A 24,056-nucleotide genomic window follows, 5' to 3' on the forward strand; every position below is an offset into this window, starting at 1 on the left:
GGTCCTCATGGGCTGCAGTGGTTAATGGACTGATACATAGGCAGCACCTACAGAAATCAGAGGGAGGTGGTAGTGGAGGGATATTTAAAACCTGAATATATTTAGCATCAGTTTGTATGCAGAGTTGACCCGGTGTATCTATGTGGTCTTTCAAATTCTACTTGTATGGACCCCATAGTGATTGAGGTGGAAAATTGGTACGTTTCATGGTATTTTGGGTCAACTCAAATTAGCCGCCGTGTTTAAGACGCTTGTTAATAGTTTGCCGTTAATTTTTGAAGTGATTTTAGATTACAGTTCCTCTAAAAATGCAGTTTTCTTTCATGCTTTCAGAGGACGAAAGGAGCTACCCTGACACATCACAGACAGCAAGTTTCTTTCTGAATCAAAGGAAGCTCCTAGCATTCACTGAGGATGTGTGAAATCCCTATTTCTGCTTCAGAAATAGCTCCGTGCTTGTGCGCCCTGCACCGAGGCGTGTCATTTCTTGGAGAAACAACCCATGTTGATACTGATTGTGTGTTGTTGTTCTTAGATGCTGGGAAAGGGTGGTGATGCCTGTGGCATGTGAGAAAAAAAAAAAAACCTATTTATAGAACAAGCAGCTCCTTTGTTAGAATATGTCATCTGGTTTGTATCAGGATGGGTGTAGGAGGAGGAAGGGCTGTGGTAAAAGCATTGGGAGTTGCCCTCTGCAGTGAGCAGCCCAAACCCACTGGGCACCTTTCTCTCTGGCTCCCAGAGCTGTGCAGGGAAAGCAGTTACACGCTGGAGATGAGAACATAATCCCTACCAGGCAAACGGGGGATGTGTAAGTGCAGCCAAGTGGGAACATCTGTCAGGGCTGTGCTTTGTAACGCACAGCCTGGTTTTAATGTAATGAAATTTCTGGCATAAAACTCCCGTGTTTTATGGGAAAAAAAATCTCTCTCCCTCACTGGCTTTGTTTAAAGTCTTCTGAAAAATATTGGGCATCCCATGATGTCCGTGGTGCTCGTTCATGTGCATGAAGGTTCACGGTGACCTCTGCTTCCCTTGTTCTGCTGATCCTACGCATAAAAGCCTGTAGAAAGTCTTGAAAATAAAAGATGTGGGCTTTAGAATGAGAACTGCTCTTCCAAAAATGTTTTTGATTGAAGGTTGTTTACACTGGAAGTAATAACTAGCTGCTGGAGATGTACTGTGGGCATCCTGGGTGCCTGAATGATCAGAATTTAGTAACTTGGGTACTGCTAGCAGCTGAAGAGCATGTGTAGTGCCAATGGAATGGAAATAATCACACCACTCCTTACTGGGTCAGCTATGTACCCTTTCACCTCATTCCTACAAGGCTTTTGTGACGCTGTGGATGGCTTCCAATACCCCAACTTTTATATAGAGAGACACATACATATTTGCCTCTATAAGTGGCATAGATGTGTATAGCGTTCTCTTCCTGATGTGATCAGCATGGCTCCTTATCCACAACCTGTTGTTTTCATTGGGTGATTGCTAGCTGGACAAGGATCCTGTGGGGCTGGATCTATGCAAATAGGAAAGAAAAAGACAAAAGGCATGGCAAGTGGTTTCCTGTTTTGGTTATTCAAATGTACACATAATAATAACAAGGCAAATGTATTGGAAGTTGCAGGTAAAACCGAATTCTCTTCAAAACAGCAAGCTTCTCTCTCAATTATGAATAATAACAAACACCCTTTTCTTTTAATAAGGAGTTCTTCCAATAACAATGGCCTTCTGGAAGCACCGTGCTGAAATCCTGTATTTCTGCTGTGTGAGTGTGGCTGGGGAGTGTCCATCAACAGCATCCCATGTTCTTGAGTCGAAGAGCCCCATCTCTAGTCCTGGAAGGAAGCTGTCTCTGTTTCCTACGTAAGTACCATCCAAAAAAGTTGGGTTTGGTTTCGTTTTGTACTGAGGATGGACAAATAATAATGGCCCCTTTAGGACCAAGAACGCTCTTGAACTTGTTTCATCCTCAACATGGTGCTGGCACTTGACATTAATTCCTAGCCCTGGCCAAAACACAGACTTGAGCTGATGACCTAGTTTAAGCTGACCTTGAAATACGCAACCCCAGTGACCTTTAGGCAATTAATTACCTGACTCAAGTAGCTGGCCACTCTGTCCATGGAACGTGATAGAGTGATGCTTTTGTTATGCTCTGTTCAAGGGCTGCTGCTGGATTTGCATTATCACCTGTGCCTTGCAGCCTGTCTGATTCCACAAGTATGTTTAATTTTTTGATTACTTTATTTATCTTAAGGAATTGGCTGATATCTGGCTGGAACACACAGATAGCTGTATGTGATATCTGGCTGGAACACACAGATAGCTGTATGTGATATTAGCAGTTACTGATTCATTCTTCTTAGAGCATCGTGTTTATTAATTATAGCCAAAGCTAGTGTTTTTATATGGTCTGTATCTTCTTGTTAAAAGCAGTGACTCACTGTAATTGGTTACTGCATGCAATGCAGCCTATTTTTGTGTAGTGTCCTCTCTGTTCCATGTAAAGCACGTGATCTGTAGAGGCACCGTGGAGAAAAGAGCAACTGCCCATTGCTGAGCAGCAAGAGGGGCTGAGGGCAGACGGGGCAGAATGACAGAGCAAGTCAGGTACCTGTAGGAGGGACAGGGGTTGGCAGGGCAAAGAGGACAGTAGGAAGTGAAGCAGGAGGAGTGAGGGGAAGGAGAAGGCAAGGTGAGCGTCTGGGCGGAATCGATGCTGTGCTCCAAGCTTCTGTCTGGGGAGGACTTTCTGCATCCCTCTTGCTTTTGCTGTGTCACAGAAATCTGATGTCTTTATTAAGCATCGCTTACGTCCTTTATGGCCGGATGCTTTTAGTCTTGGCGGGCACCAAACAAAGCTGTTCTGTTTGCAGGGATTTCGTGGTTTTAGTGTATCAAGAATTTCAGGAGTTGGGGGTGAAAGTGCCATGTTTGGCCTCACACACACACAGTTAATTATTGCGTTCTACCTGACAGCCACCACGTGCAGCTTTGACATGGGTTTGTTTCTTCTCTCAGAGAAGTGAAGTACTTCTGAAGAGTTTCTCAGTAACCGGGGAAAGGTGTAAGCAAGGGACACGTGTACTCTATTTGTAGATAAATTACAGGAAATTTGCAGAGGCAAAGTAAGCTTGGGTTTGCCCAGCTTGTTGGTAGAATATTAAGAAGAATCCAGGCCAGGAATGGAACATCGCAGGGTTATGGGGTCCATTTTTTTTGTACAACTCATGGCTGCATGCTCGTGCATGCAAAGTGATGGGGACTCCCTGAGGTGAATAATTAACAGCAGTCACATCAGGGGGGAGCACGGTGACACGGTATCTCCAGCTCTTAGGATGTGCGTGGTCTCTGCGCGGCGAGGAGCCGGGCTTTGCGGAGCGCTCCGTAACGCAGAGAGAACAGCGCCCTCTGGCGGCCGCCAGCGGAACTGCAACCCCCCGCACGCTCCGCGTAACCTCTCCTTTCCTACGCAGAATTCGGATAGAAGCCTATGATTGTTCTCTCCTTTTATTAATGCTTGTTTCTTTGTTTAAAGTTAATAGAACGACTAAAACGCAGCGAGCTGTAGCAGAATACCTAGTGAGGAGAAGATGCTTTCTTGGATGTTGAGGTTCCCTTTGAAAAACGGTAGTTTTGAAAGCAAAAGAGACTTTCTACTGATGCAAAGCTCTGTGTAACTTGCATTACTTTGCTCAGCAGCTTTGAATTTGGCCTAGAAGATGTTTCTCGCTGTCAGAAGACAAAAGACCTTTCAAATTTGTCATATTGAAGCTGGGGAAACTGTTTTTCCTTTTTTTGTGCGTGATGTCTAATGTATTACAAATGTGCTTGTTCTTTTAGATGAAAGATGATGACAGTTGTGCTACTGGAGGAGAAAGCTGGAAATATGGAGATGGAAGGTACTGAACAAGGCCAAGGACCAAGCAAGTTTCTTTCTCACAAGGGCAGACACAGCAGTGCAAGATAGTGAGTATATGCAACCACACATCTGCTGTATTCCTGGATCCTTTGTATTCCCTGCACACCTGTGAGAGCAAATCATGTTTGAGAAGCAGCATTCTAGGGGACTTGAAAAAGGAATTAACGATGCATTTTCCTTGTTTAATGGTGGCTGCAGGGAGGTTCAGCCTTGCTTACCCTTTAAGGAAGGAAACCGCAGTGGTTAGCCCTTCAATTCAGCCAAGGTAAGGTGGTAACACTTGCTGCACAAGATTTTATTTCGCAGAAAAACAGTCGTTGCAAGGTGCTAAAAGAATTGATGCACTGGTGTATTTTAGTAGCAGTGAGAGTTTTAAGAGTGCGAGAAATTAAGCGAGCAAATGTGAATGACTGCGTGTGGCAATCTGATGCTAATGGATTTCCATCCACTGCTGAAGTGAATGGGCTGAGGAGAGGCCTAAAAGCATATCTGTGGAAGTGCCACCTCGTTAAACTCCAGATTGGTAAAACAGCACTTCAGTTACAGCAGGTGAAGGCTTGCCTATGTGTGTATACACTGCTTGAACTTCTTAGCGTTGAGTCTCAGAAAACAATACCTCAAAAGTACTGGAGTGACACCGGGGTTTAACTGACCCCAAAGTGTTAGCAGTGTGAAGGAATGAACCTTGGTGCCAATTTCTCAGACACAAGGAGGGCAGTTTTCAACCCAGCCTTCACAGTACACCTGCTGCTTAAAGGGATCCAAGTGCCCAGACCCTGTGCTCTGTGTGTGCACAGGCCTGGGCTTATGCAATGCTCTTCTGCGTCAGAGGAAATATTTATCTGAGGGAGAGCACCACTATGAAGAGCACTGAGGGCTCACGGACAGCTTGCCTGAGCCCTCTTGTTCATAGAGAGGAGACTGTATGTCCAGTACTCCTCATTTGTAGACCTGAAATGAAAACAATTCTAAGAACTGAGGAGGCATGTTGAGCAGCCTGTGTTCTCTCTGGGAAGTAGGGATGGCAAAGGGATGCTTTGTGTGTCTTCAGTGAAAACAGAAAGGGAGAGCAGCTGGTGTTAAGAGGTCAGAATGCTGCCCATCCAGAGGCCTTGGAGGTCTCTTCTTCAGGCATGAGCAGAGCTAGATGAAGCTCTGGGAGCAGTAGTAAAGCAAGAACATGAACAATCTGTTGTTGCACAGCTTTGGCTGCCTTGAGGCTGGGATGACAGCGAGCAATTGGCACCAGCAGTGGGTCTGTGTTGGCTCCTGACGGATAGGGAAGGGGCAAGGAGCAAGCTTTGCTGATGTTTAGCTGCACAGCAAAGAGGTCAGTTGCACTGAAGTGAGCTGTGATTTTTGCAGTGGCAGAGGAAGCTGCTGAGATGGCTGTCACGTGGAGGCCAGAGACGCAGGTTCTATGCTCCCACTCCCATAGCCTGGCTCAGAGACCAGAAGATTGAGGGATTAGTGGGGGCTGGGGGTGCTGAATTTATTTTTTATCTCCTCGTCCTGTTATGCCTGTGCAGAAGTGCCAGTCTTTTTCCCCCCATTTTTTTTTTTTTTTTTTGCTGGTGAAGCATTAACTGGGTGGGTTGCCATAGCAACCCCTGCATGATAAGTTGGGCTGCTTCTTGCAGCGCTCAAGATTTCTCTCTCAACATTCATCCCCCTTCACCATGTCCCCTGGAGTGCCAAAATGGCCGAGGGCTTTGTGGCACCGAGCATCCTGCACCCTATGGGCTGTGCCTCTGCTCACTGCAGGCGTCAGAGCAAGGAGGAGCGGCTGTGTGTCCTTAGGGCAGATGGGTTTTGAAGAATATGTGCTCCCCATCACTCACACAGCAGAGAAAACCGAAGCAGGCTTTCAGTATGACGCCCTGCTTATCTGCAAGGTTTTCTGAGGAGGTCTGGGCAGCATTTATGGTCTGTTCAAAACAGGCACGTGGAGATGCTGGAGTGGTTCCAACCAAGCCCAGCTCAGAGCGAGAATTAAAGGATCTCACCCATTCATTCACACAGCATACCCGAATCGTCCAGGGAACGTGTTCTGGACCACAAGTATGCATTGCAAACCATTTTATGTATTGTCTGTAGAGCACAGCTTTAGGTGAAGAAATAAACTTCTGGGGCTGGGGAGAGGATGTGATTGATGTCTGTTTGCTTCTCTGGCCTGTGGCTTGTGTTACAATGCACCGGAATCCAAGCCCAGTTTCACCAGAGGTTTTCTTCACCTCTGGGCCCCATGTCCCATCTTTAAATAGTAATTAGAGCTCCAGTCTGACCAGGATGAGTAGTGTGCAGTACTTCAGGTCTGTAAATAAATGATTCTGAGGGAAAACTCATTACTATTTAAGTATGTTTGTTTGTTACTGTAATTTAAAGTGGTGGTCAGGTGACTTCTGGAGTGCCTGGGGTTAGAGGAGAAGAGGATTCTGTTTCTGCCCAGAGGAGCACCAAGGCACCTGAGCTGGGTTGTACTAAGAAAGGAGTAGAGAGGGTGAAGGGTCAATTAGTGGCTGCTGAGCCTCATCCTCTTAATTTTATAGACTTGGACCCTCTCTCCTGCCCCTGGCAGGGTTCTCTGGAATAGATGGAAGCAGAGCAGTGCAATGCAAAAAGTGCAGCTCTGCTGATCCGCGTCCTGCGGCTCCTGGCTTCCACTGCACTTCATGAAACAGGTGCTTGTCAAATGTGATCGCTGTGGACATTGTTCAGTGGTTCCTGTGTCTATAAAAATACCCTCCACCAGCACTCATCCTCCACACGCAGGCTGGGTTGTTCCAGGAAAGCTAGGAGCAAATCCTGTAGCTAAGCCTGCCCTTCCTTTTGTTGAGTTGTGGAAACAGCTAGGGGCAATGGGAGAGAAGCATGTGACTTAATGTGTTATCATCTCTGGGTACTGTGGGTGCTATTTTTGCTTCCTTCAGGGAAAAGTTAAATGTTGTGATTTGGATATTCACGACGGATGGTTTTTAAGGGAGAAAATGGAAGGGTGTTGCTGACATCTGGTCTCCACACCTGGTTCCTGGAGATACATCGGTGTTTTCTTTGGGAAGTTTGATGGTAGGAGTGCACAGAAACCCAGAGAACCCCAGGGGTGGTGGGGACAGCAAGTGAAACTTGACTGCCATGGCTTTGGTCAGCCACTGCTGCAATACTTCAGGGCTGCGAAGGTTTCAGTGGTCACAGCCCCTGATACAAGCAATTGGAAGAGCATTCACTGTCCTTGTTCTGTGCCTGCTTTGCTCAGGCAGTGTAAGGACCAGATTCCATGCGTGTGCACTCAGGACTGAGCCGCTCAGCAGTGTAGTGCCCTGCTGGGAGCCTGTGTCCAGCCAAAGGGCTGAAGCCAATGCTTTCGGATGGCTGCTGTTTTCTATTGGGTGGTTCTCACGTGTCCAATGCACGCTTCTGGGTTTTGGCACCATGTCATGTTGCTCCCATGTCATTGTCTGATGGAATTGGCCAGGTTTAATTCAATAGATTGTGCTGCGTATTGAGCTGCCATCAGCGCAGATGCTTTATGAAGAAGGAGCCCATTTAACGAGCGCTTCATTTCTCCCTCTCTGCCCACTGTGACCTTCAGAGTTGGAGCCCTGCTGGGTGCTGTGGCTCCAGTCCAAGCAGAGGAAGCCCAGCCTGCTGCTGGCACTGAGCTCCTGGGAATCGGGCTGGAACATGAGGAGAGGATTTCCCAGTATTTCCACCTCTGACCTTCAGAGCTGTACAAATGCTAGTATTAAACTCATTACAGGAGAAGCCCTCCCGGTGACCTCGCGCGGATAACTCTCCCCCGCTCTTTATCTGGCTTTATTTCTGAGGCAGATAAATGATGCTAATATCCCCTCTCCGGCTCCTCCAGCCAAGAGCGTGGCCCCATCCCCTGATTCCGACAGAGCCCGGCCGGGCACGGGCGAGCCCCGAGCTCCCTCTCCGCGACCGGGAGGAGCCCCGCGCTGGGGCTGGGGCCGGGGCCGGCGGTGAGGGAGGGCCCGCGCATGCCTGCCGTGAGCCGGGCCCCCCGCCCGGGCGAGGCTGAGCTCCGCGCAGCCGTTGCCGGCCGAGGGAGGCTGCTCCCCGACCGAGCTCCGCGGGGCTCTCCCGCAGCCCAGCCACCTGCTGCGCCCGGAGCCGCCCCGCGCTGCCCCGGCCCTGTCCGTGGTGCTGCCGGCTGGGCCGCTCGTTCCGCGCTCCTGGGAAGCGGCGGCCTCGAATCGAACCCCCGCATCCGCCCACCCGCGGCTCCGTGCCGGCTGCGGAGCATCCTGTTGCACCGGAGCGTTTGCGGAAAGAGCCTCTGCCCGGGGGATGCGCTCCTCGCTCGGAACAATGGCTGCGCTGCCACGGCTGCTGTGCGCGTCTTCGGCCGCCTTGGTCGTCTGGGGTAGGTGCTTCCATTGCGCGCTGCCGTCAGGCGGGTTCCCCCAAAACCCCGTGCTCGTAGGATGCTTCTTCCAAGCGCCGCTTTTCCTCGCAGGGTTCCTTTGATGCTGTCACAAAGCTCAGCCTTCGGGGCGGCTTTTCGTTTTGTTTACGGGGGGAGAGGGAAACGACACCGATACGGAGTTAATGCCAAGCTAAGGGAGTTAATAGGAACAAAGAAATACGACGTTGCTCGGTGGACTCGTGGCAGGAGGCGTGCGCCTTCACACGCGTGCAAGTTCCTCGCTGTTCCCTGTTTGCTTTTGTTGTAAAATTTGCCATGTAATTTGGCGTGCAGAGAGGCCACGCAAACCCGCACGCAGCGCTGGTTTTCTGTGCGTGCTGTGTAACCTGAAGGGAGTGCTTTGGTTTTATTGCAATTTCAGTTTTTCTTCTTTGAAGGGCCGTTAGCTTTGCTAGCACAGCCAAATTGAAGATGCATGGATACCTGCAGCTCTGTGTGCATGTGTACGTATTCAGTGTAACCGGAGTAGAGCACGACCCAGCAATTGTTTCTTTATTTCTCCCAGAAAACTGTTGCTATCCACAGAGGTGATGTGGGAGGAAGGGACCATTCCCAGAACGGGTCCTGGGAAAATACAGTGCTCGAGAGTGAGGGTTAATGGAATCTCGGAGGCTGGGGAGGAGGGAGCAGCAGCAAAGTCAGCATCTCCAGCGAGCTGCACTCAAGGCTTTGGAGACAGGGTGGGACAGACGTAACCCAGCATTGTTTAGCCCAGGGGGACAAATGTCAGCAGGGATTTAGTCTTGAGATGTCGTGCTGGAGCATTCGTTTCCCTATCAAGCATTTGCTTTCACAGACGGTGATTTTCGTCTCGTTTGGGAGAGCGGTATTTTATAGTTGCCGATGTTTGCACAAATCTGATTGGAAGCATTTTAAACCGGAGTGCACGTAAAATCAATAACTCCCCCAGCTGCCAAATGCACTCAAGTCCAAGCCCTTGATTTCCAGGACTGCTTATGAAACCTAGAAACAGGAAGCATGGAGAATCTTAACCCTTTGTTTTGAGCACGCTGCCAGATGGAAACATCCACCTTTTAACTCACACAAAGGGCGAGCTGTTCCTCCATGCTTGAATTCTGGGCTTTCTCTCCTCCCAGGCTCTAATTGCTGCTGTAACGAGAGCATCCTCAGCATGTGGGAGAAAGAATGAACGGTGCCTCTAAAACAGCATCAGTTACTACGGGAAAAATCAGAAGTTGTAGCAAAGCAGGTGCCGGAGGGGTGAATCTGCATGAATTGATCACCTTCTGTTAATTACAATGAATTATTTGTATCTCAGAGAAGGAAGCTCGGTAAAATTTGACATTTGAGAATTCTCTCTTAGCGGAGGGTGCTAGTAATGAATGAAAGGGTTTTCCATTGGGGACGATGTGTGTGGATGACTGCTGCCTCTCCATTTCTCTCTTATATCTTTGCTCACTTCTCTTCTACTGCTTTTCTTCCTAGCTGGTTTTTGTTCTGCAGTATGTGTTGAAGTCCCATCAGAGACGGAGGCTGTCCAGGGCTCGAACATGAAGCTGCTCTGCATCTCCTGCATGAAAAGGGAAGAGGTCACAGCCAGCACAGTGGTGGAATGGTTCTACAGGCCGGAGGGTGGAAAAGATGAACCCGTATGTATGTTTGGTAGCTGAGCCCTTGCTTTGGTAGGCCGTGTTGTGACGTATGGTCCAGAGAACTCGTGGGAGAAGCCAAAAGATATTATGAAGAGTGTGAGTTTGCCTTGCCACAGGATCCCTGATGAAGAGACCCAAACACGAGGAAGAGCTTTATGCCATGTTTTCATTCAAAGTCTGTAGAAATGCCCAGCAGGCTGCTTTAATATCATGGAGGAGAGATGAGCTGGTAGCTAAATTCAGCTCCAAACTGTAGATCTTCAGTTTGTATAGTATTTTTACCCTGAGGTTCTACAGCACTGCTTCTGAGCAGTAACTAAAGCATCTTTTCCTTGCTGAGCTGATTAGCGCGCAGCAGGTACCCGTGGCAGGAAAAGCTAGAATCTGTTGGTGAGTTCAGACATTTGGGGCTGTGTGTATGTGAATTTCCAGTTTCTTTCCTTGAATGTGTATCATCTAATACACAAGGGAATTGAGAAGGGAAACAGAAGCTTGGAGTTGCACCCGGCCGTGTTGGCCAACTCTTATTTCTTGGGACACTTCTGGATTCTGAAGCTGTTCTTTGGAGGTTAAATCAGGCTCTGCTAAATCTGTAGGACAGAATTTAATTCTTTTTTTGCCACAAAGAAACCAATGGTGTGCTGACTGTGGGAGGATCTGTGCGAGTTGCTTTGGATCCCTGTCAGGAAAAGGTAAAATTAGTTTTCAGGGTGAATTAAAATGGGCACCTTACAAGAATGGTAAATCTGAGAATAAGGTTTCGGTAGCGATTTTATCCAAGTGTGAAGAATTAGATCTGTGCCTGCATTTCATCGTGATTAAGTAGGGCCAGGCAAGACAGCAAATAACCTCCTACTTTGAGAACTGAAGGAAGCACACAAGGGAATGAGATGGGAATTCACTTTCAGTGACTTAGGAGACAGATCTGCTAGCAGCAACCCAAAGATTGGTCATGAAGGTGAGCTGGGCAGGCAATGTGATGACATGGGCTGTGGCCAGCCGGAAACTTGCCAGTGCCAAGGCCTGTGAAAGCAACCCAAGGTCTGTTCTGATGCACTGCTTTCACACTGTTGACTTTCTTCTACAACATTTCCACGTTAGCTGAGTATCCCAGGGCTTCCCAAAAAGGACTTTTTGCCTTTGCAGTATTACTTTCTGTGGTACCTTCTGAAGATGACCCAGTGACTGCCAGGCAGGTCTCTAAGGCTACAGGATCCTAATTTTAGTTCAGTTGCTGGTTTTCTGTGTCCATGTATTTATGGACATATTGTACATATGTCTCTCTACTGTTCTCCACCTCCGTTTTTCTACTTCCATGATGGAAATAATTCCGTTTTCTCTCTTTTGTAAAGCAGTCTGAGATTTTGAGGTAAGGGATGGTAAAACATGAATGTATGTTGATCCCAGGAAAGCCATATCCTAGAACATGCGTGCGTGCAGCCAGAGAAGGACAGAGTTTCTTGGATATGCTATGTTGTCATCCGAGATTCAAGTCAGCAATTAATCAGAATATCCCTATATTCCTGTTCCCTCACAGATCTACGAGCACAGGAAAATGAATCACGAATTTCCAAGCCGCTTCAGTGGTCGGATACAATGGAATGGCAGTAAAGACATGCAGGATGTATCCATCACTGTGTTAAATGTCACCTTGAATGATTCGGGTATCTACACCTGTAATATCACCCGGGAGTTTGAGTTTGAGATTCACCGGCCTCTCTTCACAAGCTCCAGATTGATCCACCTCACCGTGGTCGAGGAGGGTATGGAGGGCTGGCAGAAATCGTGTCTTGTCCTAACTGTCTGTGGGTGCTGTTATCCAGGGATAATATTTGATTGCATTGCAGGAGAGGGGTGACTGAGCTGCCAGGTAGTCGTGTCAAGCACAGGTTTCCAGTTTCTGTGTTCACAACCCTCACCTCTCCCCTGGTGGCTCAGGGATGCTACAGCAAAGCCTTTGCCTGGCTACCCACGGCTGCTCCTTCCTCACTTCCGCCCCCTCCCTCTCTGAACTCATTCTCCATTTCGATTTCAATCTCTTGCGTCCTCCTTCCCTTTGCACTGCTCTTCTGTCTTACCATTACTCTCGAATTTGTCCAGTTCTGTGCTGAGATCCTGGCTGTCGGAATCCTGCTGTTCACTCCAGAGGGGGACAAGTTTTATCCCCCGTCTTTTTATTTTGCATCTTCCCTTTCCTTCTTCCCTGCAAGTGTCTGTTTTGATCTCTCTCCAAATCACTGTTAGCACAGCACAGTCAAGTAACTGCAGCGAATAAGACCTGCAAAGGAAACAGTATGTACAGCTGAGCTAGGCTAATGGAGAGCAGTCTTTATGAAGAGCAGAGAACACAAGGCACAAGCAAGCCTATGCATGTTTGATACCAGTGGAAAAAATGCCCTGAAATTGCTGCTGGTGTGTTTTATTGGCAGCCTCACCTGTTTCCTGTCTTTTGAACCCTCACAGCATAGTGGCACTTGGGACTGTGTGATAAAGTGGGTTAGGAAAGAGGAGATGAGGGTGGGAAGGTCTGAATGGAGCTACTGTGCTCCAACAGCTGCATGTAACTGATCAGAGACGATTTCATTTTCTTAACAGCTGGAGAAGACTTCACCTCAGTCATCTCTGAAATCATGATGTATATTCTGCTGGTCTTCCTCACCTTGTGGCTACTGATAGAAATGGTTTATTGCTACAGAAAAGTCTCTAAGGCAGAGGAGGCTGCCCAGGAAAATGCGTAAGTGTGAGATCTCTCCAGATGTGAGCTGTTCTGCGAGGGTCCTTCAGATGTCTCAGTCCAGGTCAGATTGCAAGACGACTCAACTTTGCAACTGCACATTTCTATATGATGTCTGCTGTGTCTGCCATCATTGCACTGGACGGGAGTACCCGAAGAGACAGTGCACTGGCAGAGGGAGGGATGATGCACACGGTAGGGAGGGTGGCCAAGGCGGGCAGTGTTCCAAGGCGGCCTGGTTTGAACCACGTGGAGATGCTCCCCTGGAAGGCCCACGTTCAGAGATCTGACTCACAAGTCTGTAGCCTGTACTACTTTGAAAAAGCAGAAGAGGAGGGTAATTCTGGCAGATGACAGAGCAGAGATGGTCTGGTTTTTATGCTGGCCTATTTCTATCTTTCTACATTCTCAGCTTAAATGACAGTGCTCTTTGTACATGGTGGGAAAGCTGTATGTATAGGATTTTGCAATAGGTAAGGCTCAGCATCTGCTCCTGGTTATGCCAAGGAGAATTTTCCTCTGTGAGGATCTTCTGTGAGTGAAATTTGTTACCTTAGAGATACTTTGGGGAATTCAGCATCTCTGAAGGAGTGAACAGACTTGAACTATGCACTTTAGGTTATGCTTTCATCTTTTCTTCCTACTACAGGACAGACTACCTTGCAATTCCATCCGAAAACAAGGAAAACTGTGCCGTGCCCGTGGAGGAATAGCAGAGAGCAGTCTGCAGAGTGCACGGCACCAAGGTGAGTGATGAGGGAGCAGTGAATTGCTGCGTGTGCCTGCCAGCCCTTCCACCTTACTGCTGTGGGTTGGGATTGTGTGGGGCTGGAGAAACAGCAGAGGGGAGATTTCCTGGAGTTTCTGCCCCTTGTCTGGAGCTTCCATAGTGACCTCAGAAGCGATTTAGGTATTGTTGAATGGTGGATGCACTAATTATTTTAAACCCCAAAGCAGCGCACACATCCAGGCCGTGATTTAATTACTCCTCCTTTGCCCACTCCTCCGGAGTTGGGAATAGTGACTGTCCCCTGCAGACTGGGAGCTGTATGCAGGAGGAATGACACTATCTCCAAAGGAAACATCTGCTGCGGGAGGACTTTGTGTGCAAAAGATTGGAATCCAGATCTCTGACAGTCTTGCTTGTGTCCCTTCAGGCATCGAGCTAATTGTGGCATGACCCTTACTTGAGTGCGTTCCGGTGACTTGCACTCCATGGGGAATTCTCTCACTTGCAGGGGCTCTGAAGACAGAAGGACCACGTCGTGCCAGCCAGGTTTGAGGGGGAGCTCTACGCCATCGGGAGGAAATACGGGGAAGTGTAAATTCTCTTCCATTTGCCTTGGACTGTGTACAGCCTTGACTTTGGCCTCATGACTCCATTCTGAGCTGCCAGCCCATTTGTTAAAGGACTCTCCTTTTGAAGCATGCTGAGCAAAGGGCACAGGGGGTGTGGGCAGCACGGCTCCTTCCCAAGTTTCAGTTCCATCATCACGTTAATGGCTTTGTAACTGTTAATGTCATTTCTTAGCTGCTGTCACCACCACCTTTCTTTGCAAAATATGCTAGTTCTCCATTGCAGACATAAAGGGTATGTGTATTGTTACTCTGACCTGCAGGATTGGGAATAACTTCATCTTAAGGTGATGATGTTCCACCACGTGCTACAGCCCACGAAGTCGCTATAGGTGTTAAACAGGAAGAGTTTAATTAGCGTAGTCGTTGCTCAGTAAGTTCCTTTGGACTTTGGGCTGCCAGTGCAGACGTAGAGTAGCATGAGAACTATAAATGCATTAAAACAGATAAAAATGTGTAGTAGGAAGATGAGTGCCTGTGCTATGGTCACACCTGCTTCTGAAGGAGGGAGCTGAGAATATAAATCCTGAAGTACTCCTAATTTGGGAGGCTGTGTAATGTAAGTATAAGAATCCCCTGTCCCCTCCCTTTCACTTAGCAAGTGTCGAAATTCTTAGTTCCTCCCATTTGCCTTGTGCAGCAGGTTTACTCCTCAAGCATACAGAGACACAGTGATAGGAATAACCTGTGGAGCCGTGTTCAGCAACCACAGGGGAGCCAGTGAGACAAGGTACGCCTTTAACCTGTTTCTGGGGGATGCTCTGAAAGGGAGACAGCTGGATGCAAACAGGCAAGCAAAGTAAATAGGATGCATAACCCTCTGAGTGGGGCACAGCTTTGTGGAATGATAGTACTTGTAACTGTGACGGTCCTCTTGTACTATATTGCAGCACCACCTAGAGGAATAGAGAGAAAATGTTTATTTTTTCCCAGTCTGTAGTAATTACGTCTTGTGATCAGTCATCAATTTGAATAGTCAGTCTTCACTGTAAATGACACACTTGTGCACAGGAAATATGTTGTAAATTCAATGGTCCCTATGCATACTTACCTTCTAAATCTTAGTGGCTTAAGCAGAGTGAAATTAGTTTTCTGGCTTCAAACGTGGATCAGTTGAGCCCAACCACCAGGATTATGAGGAAGAAAGAGGCAGACACATTGGCCAGGGTGGAGTTGTAGTTTAGGCTGAAGTGGGAGAAGATTGAGGATTTTTTCGTATGGGAGATGTTGTTACATCCCTGCTGCAATGGAGCCCTTCCTGCTTGCAAGAGCTGACCAATAATTTTGCTACACTGACCGCTTCTAAATACTACAAAGTGCTTGTGAACCTCAAGGCATGCTTCTTACGTACAGAATTTCCCCTGCTTATGTTCTGCTGCAGTTTGTGTTGCTAAAAATCACCGAAACGTCTCCGTTTGTAAGTCAGGTCCAGGCCAGATTTCTAACTGGCCCTTGTTCAAAATTCCTTTTTTTAGAGGAAGTTGCAACTTTAGTCAACTGCTACGATCCAGTCTTCACAGAGCTGAGTCTGGCAACCTGAGCACATGTTGCAGCTGAAGCACGCTTGTAGTCTGGGCACTGGTTCCTTAAACTCTAATATCCCCAAATACCTCCTCCTCTAATTCTGCTGGGTCTCTTCATTTTCCCTAGGCCAACTTGCCTGGCCTCAGGGCACCTGGGGGCATAATCCTAACTCTAGATCCACAGCAACAGAGGAGTTGTCACTGCAGGTTCCGTCGCTGATCGTGGCACTAACACCCAGGGTGATTTTTAGGTAAGGCCACAGAAACCCCTCTCCCACTTCAGCCCCGTCCCTCCCAGCCCTTGTGAAGCGCTGACAACCTGCAGGTGGTACAATGCTGAGGCAGAAAAAAAAAAAAAAGAGGAGCAAAAGGAAAGTTTCTGGAGAGAGCTACCTGGGGTGGTACAGAAGGGCTGTCCTGCAGTCCTGCACCTTGCGGCATTTTACACTCATCTCCTTTAGATGCTTTTTGGACACGTCTTTCACTTTTCCAGTTCCTGCATATGTCTATTGCCCTGTGTTATCCTAGATGGGGAAACGGTGTCTAAATTTTGCTCAGGATTCCCACAGTGACAAAAAAACAAAAGTTGGATGTTTCAAGGGCAGCGTTAAAGGCAGGCTACGTCCAGGTCCTGGTTGGTTGGTATCTGAAGAGACCCTCTCTGTGTAGAGAGCAGGCAGGACAATAAAAAGAACAAAGCACTCACGGGTCACGCTGTTGTTTGATAGATCTTTTTTTTTTTTTTTTTTAATTTATACCGTACTTCCGTTGTACTAGCTACTTACATTAAGTTTTGGCTGCGTAGCCTTTACAGTTCCTAGGTTCTAGCAGGTAAGTTTCATCATCGTTTTTCTCGCGTTTTGCGCACAGCGCAAACCCGGTGACAGTTAGACAACTCCTAAAACAAAACCACGGTTCCTCCCCCAAGCCCACCCTGAAGTTCGTTGTTAGTGCTGCAGGCCGCGCCGGCCGTGGCCGAACAGCCCCGTGCTTCCCGGGCCCTGGAAACCCAGCAGGGAAGCGCACACCCGCGGGCGTCTGCCTGACCGTTCCCTTGCCTTGCTGACACGAGGCGATCCTCGTTCATCTGCGATTACGGCAGCGGTGGGGGTTGCGGGATCTGGGGCCTCGGGTGGGGAGAACACGCTCCAGGGTGGTTAGCAGCTTTACCCGGCCCTGGAGCGCGTGGCGTGAGATGAGCTGCTGCTGCGGGAGTGAGGACGTCCCAGAGGTGCCACAGCCACACGGTGCCAGTCGTGGCGGTCGGAGATGCGCGCTGCGACGGTTCTGCTGCTGCTCCCTCCGCTCCGAGCTCGTCGGGCCGAGAGCCAGGTTAGTGCTTCTGTATCTGCTCTGCTAAGTGCTATTCCAAGGGAGGTGGGCTTGCAAAGACTGGAACGCACGTGTGTGTGTGTGGCGCAGGCTCCAGCTCTTTGCTGGATAGAGCCGTTTTGCGACGGCCGTTCTCCCACCTCTTAGTGCTGCTGGGGCAGTTGGGGCCGAGACTGAGACACGACCACGTGGCTGTAGAACCTGAGCTGCACGTTTTGTTGTATTCCCTAACGATGCTTGGAGTTCGGCTCGGGGAAGGTGGCCGTGTAACGTTAGCAATGGAATTGGCCTACATGAGTGAGGTAACAGAAACGGCCAGAGGAGGCACCTCCCTGAGCCATGTGCAAATATAACTCCTTCCGCAGAAGGAATTCTTTTCCCTACTGAAAAAAAAAAAAACAAAACAAAACAAAAACAACCAACCAAACAAAACACATTCACTTAAAGAGCGTACAGACTGCATCAAGGGGAAGGCAAGCAGGGACAGCACCAGGTCAGTCCATCCATGCCAAAAGGGAATGATTGTCTGGAAGCAGAGGTGTGTGGGGGGGGAGGGGAAAGCCACAGCAAGCGCTGCAAAACGTGTGGGAGAGGGGAGCGTGGCACAGCACGCATCCATGCGGAGGGTTTGAGCCCATGCTGTCTGGCTAGCACAGGGAATAATCTCAATCGGCAGTCGATAAAGACAGGAGGAGATTATTATTTGGCCAGTGCGCACATCTAGAAAAGAATATTATGGCACAAAGAGACTCGTGCTGTGGGGACTGCAAAGCACAGAGATCAGAGCATGCCAGGCAGAGGGAACGGGCTGGAAGGTCAGCACAGTCACACCTCAGCAACTACACTGACACAAATGTTCTGCAAGCTACTTACCTCAGGTGCTTTGGTTTAAGAGTCTCTGTTTTGGGTATTGTTTTTAAGCAAGCCCCTGCTGGATATCTGAACTAGTGCTGAGAGTGTCTGAAAAGACCGAGCCAGAATCTACAGGACCCCACCACAAAATTTCTCAATGGCAGCAAATCTATAAGAGACCCTGCCGGAATGGTGTCTCTGGAGTTGAGTACATTCCTCAGAGCAGTTCTGCCAGCTGCCTTGAGACACGTGGCAGAATTGCTCCTCCTGAGTCAGGTCCCTTCTGCCCCTGCCAGCACCGAGCACTGCAGCTTTGGCTCTGTGTCACTTTCAGTGCACTGTGGAACCAAAAAATTCCTAGCTTCGAAATTAGAAAGTCGTTTGCCTGTATCCTGGTTGGGAAAAGGAAACTCAGACAGAGAGCTACCTGGTTATATGCTGGACAAGGGTTGGTTCGGTACACATCTCACCTGGGAGCAAGCATGGAAATGCACTGGGGATGTTCTTGGGGAGGAGTACTCTCAAGAGCACGGCCTGTTCACGCTGGCAGCAGAGTAGGACTCAGCATGTTAGTTAGCCACACGTTATGTAGGTATACTTGCGGGGGACGGAGCTGCTTTGCAGATCACTGCAGCAGGCCTGGGGACTAGAATTCATGGAGGGGTTTGTCATACACATGAACTTGCTTGCTGACTTGATGCTAACTGTGTAAATGAACCCAAGAGGAAGAAGAGTCCCAAAAGCTTTCCCACTTGCAGTAGTATGGAGAAAGCCATCTCGCTAGCCTGGAGCATTTTTCTAGTGCTGGGGGGGATGCAAGCTGCAGGGTGCCCTGTCTGTCTCCTCTCTTCAGGTGCTTCTGCATCACTGAAAGATGATGGAAACACAGGTCTGAGAAGGCAAAGCTAGCAGGAAAAGAGAAGGAATTAAGGCCATGTGACAAGGAAGGACTGCACTGGCCACAGCCTGCATGAATGCACTCCCTTCTGATTAGCACTTCTGACGTGCAGCCAAACAATGAGGCTTGCAGGTGTGTCTTCTACTCAGCTCTGGTGTATTGCAGGTCTACCTGTCACCTCTGTATCTGCACAGAAATCATCGCAGAGCACATCCAAAAGGTCTCAAGTACTGGCACTAAAGTGTCCCCGGTTGCTATTTGGAAAACAAACTTTTTACTCGCTCCTGTAAAGGTGGGGAAAAGCAGATACTGTAGGCTGTGTAATTTTGTGCGGAGGGGATGAATGGGCTGAAGCCTGTCCCCACCTACACCCAAGTGAGCTTCTGAAACAATCCAGGTCTGTCTGATGGGAAAAGCGCTCAAATTCAACTTGAGCTCAGCCCAGATGCCATAACCCGAACACTTCCTTGAAGGTAAGCATTAAAAAGGTTTGTATTTATTATAATTGTGGCAAGCTAGGATTAGTGAGTATATTTCTCTCCTGCAGAAAGAGGTGACGTACACAAACTGGCAAGTCAGAGCTTTCTCATCTCCCTCCTGCTGATAGGTAGCATCTTCCTTGGCACAAATTAGGCTACTCTCTGTTGGCATGAATGTGCATGTACTACGTTTGGCTGGAGCAATGTTTCTTTGACAATCTCATCTGTAGCTGCCAAAATTCAGCAAATCCAAACCCAGCTCCACTTGCCGGACAGATTATTTATGTCAGACATGTTAAACCCAGTTTAACGTGCAGGCAAAATGAACAGTAGTGCTTCATACTTGTACAGCTGCCTGCGTGTAGCCTCATGTTAATTTGTCTCGAAGGCCAAGCCCAAGGAAGCTGTACCAGTGGGAACATCCAGAACCCAACGTGACTGCAATCTGCAGAGATGCTGCAGAGGAAGGAGGACGCACACATGAGTGAAGGGATTTCTTGCCTCCATAACGAGCAAGAGAATGTCAGCTTGGTAAGTAGCCAGCTCTAGCTACTGGCATTTATTTCTGACCCTCTGAGGCACGTGGGTTTTCTGTCCTTTGCTGGGTTATGTTCACGTGTGTACAGACGTTTGGGTCTTTGCAGAATGGCCAGCACACTCCATGGTTTCTTTCTCTTGCTTTTTCTTGTCTGGCAAGGGTAAGGTGGCAAGTATAGGGCTTCCTCTCTTTTTCTATTGTCCTGCTCTATGGAATAAAATACTAAAAGAGGGGATGATGGGCTGCAAAGCATTTTTCTGTGCTTAGCAACTGTAGGAGTGCCAAGGCGGAACCTCGGCCAGCGTGGCAGGTCAGCAGCAGGGAACTGGGGGCCCTTGGTCCCAAGGTGAGAGCAGCAGAATGCCCTTGTCAGGCTCTAGCAGCTCAGATTCATTGTATAGCAGCCATTTCAGCAGCCTCCCTGGAAGAAGTCAGGGAGCAGCACCATAGTCAGCAGCATGAAATGAAACAGTCATAAATCCAAGTTACTCCCTAGTTCCCAAGGCATTGCCAGTTGTCCCTTGCTTTCACAGTCTTTCATGTGCATTCAGTAACCTGTCTTCATCTGCACCCCCTTCAACTGTGAGTCGTCTTCTGTAGGGCACACCTTGTCTAGCATTTGGTCATTAAATTATTAGGCAGGCTGGGAGAAATCAGCAGGTTACTTATAACTGTGGTACCTCGCCCTGGTTGGGCTGCATGAGCTGGAGCTTGTGAGGGTTTTCCCCAGCTGCATGGATTTGTGTTTCTGCTATACCATGATGCAAAAAACACTTATGTGCCCCGCTCTTTCAGTGCCAATTAGAGCTAGAGACCAATGGACACGCTGGAACTGCACCATTTCTTGTGGGGAATACACGGTTGACTCCCTCCTGCCACCTAGGAGGTGGACAGAGCCTGGTTGTGAGCAAAGGTGGAGGCTGAGCAGCTCACGCGTCACCTAACCTAGCGGGCAGGGTAAGATGAGAAAGCATTTCTTCATCGCTTACTCAGGCACCCCAAATCCCACCCAGTGCACAGTCCCTCTGCCCCTCACGTGGCTGCTAATGGCAATCTGGAAAAATGCCCCAGACGAAGCAGAAATCCGTATTGTCTTTTTAATGCAGCTCTGCCACCTGACTGGCTTAGGGAGCAAATGCGGCGCTATCCAGCTTAGGAGAGATCCCAGCCACTGCCTTACACTGTGGACAGCCCTGCAGTCTATCCTGCACCCCTTGGCAGTATTTTTTCTATCTTTTTTGTCCCCCGTGGCCCTTCCTAATCTCTCCTAGGCTGACGGAGGCCCCGCTGCTGCAGTCGCAGTCACCTAAGTATCAAAAGCAAAGACATCCTTTTGCTGTCACTGTTGAAGGAAAGGGATTTGTTTTCCCACACAGCTCAGAAGTGAAGATGAGGGCTAAGAGAAGGATGAGAGCAAAACCATCTTGCAGACCAGGGATGAGAGGTAAATTGACCAAGCGGGGCGACAAGAGCAGTTCTGCTGCTTCCTTAGCTCTCCCACTCCACGTTGTGCTAATAGCACACGGCTTGGCAGGAAGGGGTGCTCATTTACAAATACTCCTTTTGGTTTTCTTTTGAAGGTGGGGCACTCTCCCTGTTGTGAGAAGTCACACAGGCAGCCCTTACCAGCACCGATGTACATCTTCAGCACAGGGATGGCTTAATGGCAGGGGCCCAAGCGCACAGAAAGCAAAGAACCACAGAAGAAGTAAAGGGGACACTGTCAAAACAAATGGAACTGTGGCTCTCCTCCCTCCGAGCACCGTGTGGGCAGATACTGCTGCTCCCAACCATCTCCTTGGCTATTAATGCGCTATCAATTAGAGGAGGAGGCAAACTAAGCGTTTGGAGAAAGCGTTTCGGGCTCATTTACACTCTGTGCTTTGCTCTCTGAACCAGGCTGGCCAGCATGGCAGCAAAAACTGCATTTCTGCTCCAAGAGACGTAGAAGACGATTGCCAGGGAGAGCTGCTCTCCACACACAGACCTAGAGCAATTCCTCTGGAGGCCTCCTCTCCAAATGGGGGGGGGATCGTTTTGTAAGGGATTGATGGTGATTGCCAAAACCTCTCTGCCCTGAAGCCAGCAAGGTAAGAAAGTTGACAGTGTTCCCTTTATAGGTGTAGATACATCATCAGTCAGGGACCTTCATGCGCGGGGAGGGGAGGGGCACTCACTCTGATGCTTCCCTTTGAAACAACAAAAACAGAACAGACAGACAGACAGACGAACAGCCAGGAATAGTACAGAAGAGTGGTGCAAATGGGCCCAGGGTAGCACGCTCGGGTGCATCCCTAGGTGCACCTCAGTGCCAGGAGAGCACAGCCCTCCCCTACACACGCATACACGCGCACACGCACACCCCACACTACCACTGAGACTCTCCATTTCAGCCAGTGTTGGAGGTCAGTCCTTCCTCTCGGTACGTAGGCTTTTTTTTTTTTTTTTTTCCTCTTAAAATCTGTATATAATATATATATTTATATTCTGTATATATATTTATATATATATATTTATATATCCTATTTACACGTATTGCACACCGTCCTCTGGCCTCCTGCATTTCCTGCCTGTTAGTGGAAACGTTTCCGTTTCTCCTCTGGATCTGACCCGAAGTCCCGGGACCCGATGCCATTCTGGAGATTTATTAGTGAATCCTTCATCTGCAAGACAAGAAACGTCTCCAATGTGCTGCTACCCTGAAGGTGACAGTGCTCTGGGATTTCCTTTCTCATCAGTGCCTCCTCCATCCATGCAATTATGGATTCTGTAATCATCTGCTTTTTGGGACTGGTGCAGCAGGGCTGGGTGACCAGCAGGGGACTGAGGAAAGGGGAGCCAGTTAACACATGAGGGTCGAGCAGAATGGTGCACAGGGTAACAGGCACTCACCTTAAAGGACAGCAGCTTCTTTCATTTATGAACACCATTCCAAGTGTCTAACCCAGGGAATGGGTTCTGAAAACGGCTGCATTGGTGCTGCAAAGGGGCTGTGCCCTTGTCCATGTAAGCTATATACGAACCCAGGGTCAAGGAGAAAAATTCTGCATTGCAAACAGATTGTCGAGGTCTTCACAGCACCCTCTCAGATGCCAGAGACTAGATACAAGCTGTGTCGCCTAATGTAAGGTTTTGGCCCTGCAGGATTCTCTCCTTGACTTGTCCGGACTCCCGTGAGGTGACAGAGAATCCACGTTACCATCTGAACAGCCCTTGGGACTTGATGCCCGGCCCACTGTCAGAAGGCAGACATAAAGGGAGATGGGAGCAGAGGGGATGCACCTGATGGGCTGCAGTGGTCCAGGTAAGGCTGAGGGATTGCAGGTGACTGGCTGGGAGGACACGGTGAGCGTCTACTCACGGCACTACGGGGACGTGTGGTCTCACCTGGTCTAGAAGCATCACGGAGGATTTGATGATCTCGCGCCATTTTTGTAGCTCTGAGTCGTGATACTTCTGCTGAGATTCTAGTAACTGGGCCCATTCTGTCTGCGATTGGGGTAACCTGTCAAGCAGAGTATGAGCAGGAGTCAATCTGGGAAAACCTGAGTCAAGGACGAGCAAAGTGGACCAGCAGGCGAGGGGGTGGTAGATGGCATCAGGCTCTGTTTAATCCTCAAGCCCCAAAGGAGCAGCTGCTTTTAACATTTTTCTGAATTGCCTACCACTGTTACCTTAACTGTGGTAATCAAGAGCAAAGATGTGTCTTTTACAGAAGAGCAGTAGTGCATTGGAGCTGATTGCCTGCGTGCCGGGGTGGGCAGTGCATTGTCACTGCCTGGGAGATGAGTACAGCAGGACAGGTAACCCTGTACAGTTTCTGTATTTTTGGGGGTGTTTTTTTTTTTTTTTTTCCTGCTGTGTCAGTCTTCATCTTAATACCAGATTTTCTTTACTTGCTTACTTACCTTCTTCTCCCTTCAGGCCTAATCAATCCTCCAGATGCAAGCACTCAAGCCACTGATGGGAAGATCCCCTGGACTGGCTGCCCTGAGCTGCAGCTCAGGAGCTCAGACAGGTGAGGGCAGCGTGCCTGGAGAGTCGGTGGAGCTTGCCTGGGCCAAGGTGAAGATAAACCTCCATGGAGCATAAGCAACGTGAGGAGTGTAGTGAGGAGCAGCAGCAGCAGCGAGACTCTGGGGTACGTCAGCACTCTTTCTTTTCCACTCTTTGTTTCTTTCTCTTTTTCTTTTCCTCTCTCTCTCTCTTTCTCTCTCTCTCTCTCTCTTTCTCTCTCTCTCTCTCTCTCTCTCTCTCTCTCTCTCTTTCTCTCTCTCTCTCTCTCTCTCTCTCTCTCTCTCTCTCTCTCTCTCTCTCTCTCTCTCTCTCTCTCTCTCTCTTTCTCTCTCTCTC

The 24,056-nt window shown here is 48.8% G+C and overlaps 3 protein-coding genes and 1 long non-coding RNA gene across 20 annotated transcripts in view; 3 read left to right on the forward strand and 1 right to left on the reverse strand.

Annotated features, from left to right (window-relative positions):
- The window catches only part of LOC110387723 (zonadhesin-like), a 113,412-nt gene extending 103,569 nt beyond the window's left edge, over positions 1–9,843 (forward strand). For 7 of the 8 annotated variants that reach the window (XM_021376207.1, XM_021376205.1, XM_021376209.1 and 4 more), the window contains 3 exons: positions 334–1,869; positions 3,850–3,975; positions 9,825–9,843. The gene's annotated coding sequence lies outside the window, so the exon portion shown is untranslated. The remainder of the gene's footprint in view (positions 1–333; positions 1,870–3,849; positions 3,976–9,824) is intronic. The other variant, XM_021376210.1, reaches the window with a different exon arrangement.
- On the forward strand, positions 6,325–16,233 carry SCN3B (sodium voltage-gated channel beta subunit 3). The gene is given in 9 exon segments (XM_021376233.1): positions 6,325–8,037; positions 8,040–8,106; positions 8,168–8,217; positions 8,219–8,315; positions 9,843–9,988; positions 11,529–11,754; positions 12,587–12,725; positions 13,375–13,471; positions 13,964–16,233. Coding segments are annotated over 8 exon segments (897 nt in total). The 5' UTR covers positions 6,325–7,929; the 3' UTR covers positions 13,439–13,471; positions 13,964–16,233.
- The window catches only part of GRAMD1B (GRAM domain containing 1B), a 111,990-nt gene continuing 110,050 nt past the window's right edge, over positions 22,117–24,056 (reverse strand). For all 10 annotated transcript variants that reach the window (XM_021376226.1, XM_021376222.1, XM_021376224.1 and 7 more), the window contains 2 exons: positions 23,091–23,208; positions 22,117–22,366 (listed from right to left, as the gene is read on the reverse strand). In XM_021376226.1, the coding sequence (XP_021231901.1) occupies positions 22,277–22,366; positions 23,091–23,208 (208 nt within the window). In that variant the 3' untranslated portion in view covers positions 22,117–22,276. The remainder of the gene's footprint in view (positions 22,367–23,090; positions 23,209–24,056) is intronic.
- Positions 22,279–24,056, forward strand: part of LOC110387728 — a 3,256-nt gene continuing 1,478 nt past the window's right edge. The window contains exons 1-4 of the long non-coding RNA XR_002432668.1: positions 22,279–22,408; positions 22,848–23,007; positions 23,419–23,506; positions 23,628–23,844. This is a non-coding gene — a long non-coding RNA (uncharacterized LOC110387728). The remainder of the gene's footprint in view (positions 22,409–22,847; positions 23,008–23,418; positions 23,507–23,627; positions 23,845–24,056) is intronic.

Source organism: Numida meleagris, chromosome 23 (assembly GCF_002078875.1).
Source record: "Numida meleagris isolate 19003 breed g44 Domestic line chromosome 23, NumMel1.0, whole genome shotgun sequence".
Taxonomy (NCBI): Eukaryota; Metazoa; Chordata; class Aves; order Galliformes; family Numididae; genus Numida; species Numida meleagris.